The sequence below is a fragment of the Podarcis melisellensis genome, assembly GCF_964234715.1.
Source record: "Podarcis melisellensis genome assembly, chromosome: Z".
Taxonomy (NCBI): domain Eukaryota; kingdom Metazoa; phylum Chordata; class Lepidosauria; order Squamata; family Lacertidae; genus Podarcis; species Podarcis melisellensis.
The window spans coordinates 176754-180671 of record NC_138547.1 but is presented as its reverse complement, the minus strand read 5'-3'; the positions used below and the strand labels follow the sequence as shown (position 1 = coordinate 180671).

Genomic DNA, 3918 nt, shown 5'->3' with positions numbered 1-3918 from the left:
GAGATGTGAATAAAAAGAGATCTGGAAAGAAATAGGGAGATCTGGAAAGAAATTGGAATATCAAGATCCACAAAGAAAGGGAGCTCTGGAAAGAAAGAGGGAGATCTGAATAGAAAGAGATCTGGAAAGTAATAGGGAGATCAAGATCCACAAAGAAATAGGGAGATCTGGAAAGAAATAGGGAGATTTGAATAGAAAGAGATCTGGAAAGAAATGGGGAAATCTGGAAAGAAAGAGGGAGATCTGGAAAGAAAGAGATCTGGAAAGAAAGAGGGAGATCTGAATAGAAAGAGATCTGGAAAGAAAGAGGGAGATCTGAATAGAAAGAGATCTGGAAAGAAAGAGGGAGATCTGAATAGAAAGAGATCTGGAAAGAAATCGGAAGATCAAGATCCACAAAGAAAGAGGGAGATCTCGAAAGAAAGAGCTAGATCTGGAAACAAAAAGGGAGATCTGGAAGGAAAGAGGGAGATCTCGAAAGAAAGAGATCTGCAAGGAAATATAGATCACGATATGCAAAGAAATAGGTGGATTGTGATCCGCAGAGAAATAGGTGGATCTGAAAAGAAATAGGGAGATCTGTATGGAAATAGATCTGCAAATAAGTATGTGGATCTGCAAGGAAATCGGGAGATTGTGATCTGCCAAGAAATAGGGAGATCTGAATAGAAATAGATCTGCAAGGAAAGAGGGAGATCTGGAGAGAAATCGCCAAAAACCGGGGAGAAAAAGATGAGAAAGTCAGGAAAGGGTTAAGGGTGGGATCCCTTGGGATCATCCAGACCAACCCGGTGGGAGGAAGCGAATGGGGAGGATATTGAAGGATGGGAAATGTGATTTATATGATGTGGATCCCACAGAGGGATTGGGATCCGAAAAGAAACAGGTTGGGATCTGCTGAGAAATGGGGAGATCTGGAAAGAAAGTGGGAGATCTGAATAGAAAGAGATCTACACGGAAATAGGTAGGTCATGATCCCCAAAGAAAGAGGGAGATCTGGATGCAAAGAGGGAGATCTGGAAAGAAAGAGGGAGATCTGGAAAGAAAGAGGGAGATCCGGAGAGAAATAGGGAGATCTGGAAAGAAAGAGGGAGATCTGCAAGGAAAGAGGGAGATCTGGAAAGAAAGAGGGAGATCTGGGGAGAAAGATCTGGATGGAAAGAGAGAGATCTGCAAGAAAATAGGGAGATCAGGGGAGAAATAGGGAGATCTGGAAGTAAAGCGGGAGATCTGGAAGGAAAGAGGGAGATCTGGGGAGAAAGAGGGAGATCTGGAAAGAAAGAGGGAGATCTGCAAGGAAAGAGGGAGATCTGGAAAGAAAGAGATCTGGAATGAAAGAGGGGGATCTGGAATGAAAGAGGGAGATCTGGAAGGAAAGAGGGAGATCTGAATAGAAAGAGATCTGGAAGAAAAGAGGGAGATCTGGAAAGAAAGAGGGAGATCTGGAGAGAAAGAGGGAGATCTGGAGAGAAAGAGGGAGATCTGGAGAGAAAGAGGGAGATCTGGAGAGAAAGAGGGAGATCTGGAAGGAAAGAGGGAGATCTGGAGAGAAAGAGGGAGATCTGGAAAGAAAGAGGGAGATCTGGAGAGAAAGAGGGAGATCTGGAAGGAAAGAGATCTGGAATGAAAGAGGGGGATCTGGAATGAAAGAGGGAGATCTGGAGAGAAAGAGGGAGATCTGGAGAGAAAGAGATCTGGAAAGAAAGACGGAGATCTGGAAGGATAATAATAATAATATAAACTCAGCCCAGAATATAATAATAATAATAATAATAATAATAATAATAATAATAATAAATGTAAACTCAGCCCAGAATATAATAATAATAATAATAATAATAATAATAATAATAATAATAATTAATAATAATAATAATAAATGTAAACTCAGCCCAGAATATAATAATAATAATAATAATAATAATAATAATAATAAATGTAAACTCAGCCCAGAATATAATAATAATAATAATAATAATAATAATAATAATAATATAAACTCCCCCCAGAATATAATAATAATAATAATAATAATAATAATAATAATAATAATAATAATAATAATATAAACTCCCCCAGAATATAATAATAATAATAATAATAATAATAATAATAATATAAACTCCCCCAGAATATATTATTATTATTATTATTATTATTATTATTATTATTATTATTATTATTATTATTATTATTATTATTATTATTATTAATAATAATACAGTATTAATAATAACTCCCCCAGAATATAATATTAATAATATTAATAATATTAATAATAAAATTAATAATAATATTATTAATAATAATAATAACTCACCCCGGGATATAATAGGGTTCCTGCGGCAAGAACCTCTCCTTCCCGACCGATACCATCTTGCCCTGCAAGCGCCTTTGGCTGCTGGTCTGGCCTCCCCTTGAACTCCCCTGGGCTACCATTGTTACGCTCTACCTGTGTGACATCGGCCTGGAGTTCAACCTTTAAAACTAGTCTGGGAAAATGCGCCTTACCTGTTGGATTTCTGCCTGAAAATTGGCTTTTCCGGTAAGATTTCTGCCTGAATTCATGGGGATTTAGATATCATTGTGAAGCTCTACCTGTGTGACATCGGCCTGGAATTCAACCTTTAAAACTAGCCTGGAAAATGCGCATGACCTGTTGGATTTCTGCCTGAAAATTGGCTTTTGCGGTTAGATTTCTGCCTGGAAATTGGCTTTACCTGTGAGATTTCTGCCTGAATTAATGGGGATTTAGATATTAAAGGGGAGTCTGAAAAATTGGCGTTTCCGGTGGGATTTCTGCCTGAAAATTGGCTTTACTGCTGAGATTTCTGCCTGAAAATCGGCTTTTCTGGTGAGATTTCTGCCTGAATTAATGGGGATTTAGATATTAAAGGGGAGTCTGAAAAATTGGCTTTTCCGGTGGGATTTCTGGCTGAAAATTGGCTTTACCGGTGAGATTTCTGCCTGAATTCATGGGGATTTAGATCTCATTGTGAAGCTCTACCTGTGTGACATCGGCCTGGAGTTCAACCTTTATAACTAGTCTGGAAAAACGCGCCTTACCTGTTGGATTTCTGCCTGAAAATTGGCTTTTACGGTTAGATTTCTGCCTGGAAATTGGCTTTTCCGGTGGGATTTCTGCCTGGAAATTGGCTTTTCCAGTGGGATTTCTGCCTGAAGTAATGGGGATTTAGATATTCAAGGGGAGTCTGAAAAATTGGCGTTTCCGGTGGGATTTCTGCCTGAAAATTGGCTTTACTGCTGAGATTTCTGCCTGAAAATCGGCTTTTCTGGTGAGATTTCTGCCTGAATTAATGGGGATTTATATATTAAAGGGGAGTCTGAAAATTTGGCTTTTCCGGTGGGATTTCTGGCTGAAAATTGGCTTTACCGGTGAGATTTCTGCCTGAATTCATGGGGATTTAGATCTCATTGTGAAGCTCTACCTGTGTGACATCGGCCTGGAGTTCAACCTTTATAACTAGTCTGGAAAAACGCGCCTTACCTGTTGGATTTCTGCCTGAAAATCGGCTTTTACGGTTAGATTTCTGCCTGGAAATTGGCTTTTCCGGTGGGATTTCTGCCTGGAAATTGGCTTTTCCAGTGGGATTTCTGCCTGAAGTAATGGGGATTTAGATATTCAAGGGGAGTCTGAAAAATTGGCGTTTCCGGTGGGATTTCTGCCTGAAAATTGGCTTTACTGCTGAGATTTCTGCCTGAAAATCGGCTTTTCTGGTGAGATTTCTGCCTGAATTAATGGGGATTTATATATTAAAGGGGAGTCTGAAAATTTGGCTTTTCCGGTGGGATTTCTGGCTGAAAATTGGCTTTACCGGTGAGATTTCTGCCTGAATTCATGGGGATTTAGATCTCATTGTGAAGCTCTACCTGTGTGACATCGGCCTGGAGTTCAAC

General features: G+C 39.2%; 1 protein-coding gene across 1 annotated transcript in view; it reads right to left on the bottom strand.

Moving 5' to 3' along the window:
• Window positions 1–2480, bottom strand: part of CIMIP2A (ciliary microtubule inner protein 2A) — a 27197-nt gene extending 24717 nt beyond the window's left edge. The window contains exon 1 of the mRNA XM_081898008.1: window positions 2321–2480. Coding sequence (XP_081754134.1) covers window positions 2321–2439 — 119 coding nt within the window. The 5' untranslated portion in view covers window positions 2440–2480. The remainder of the gene's footprint in view (window positions 1–2320) is intronic.
• Between the last annotated feature and the right edge of the window lie 1438 nt (window positions 2481–3918).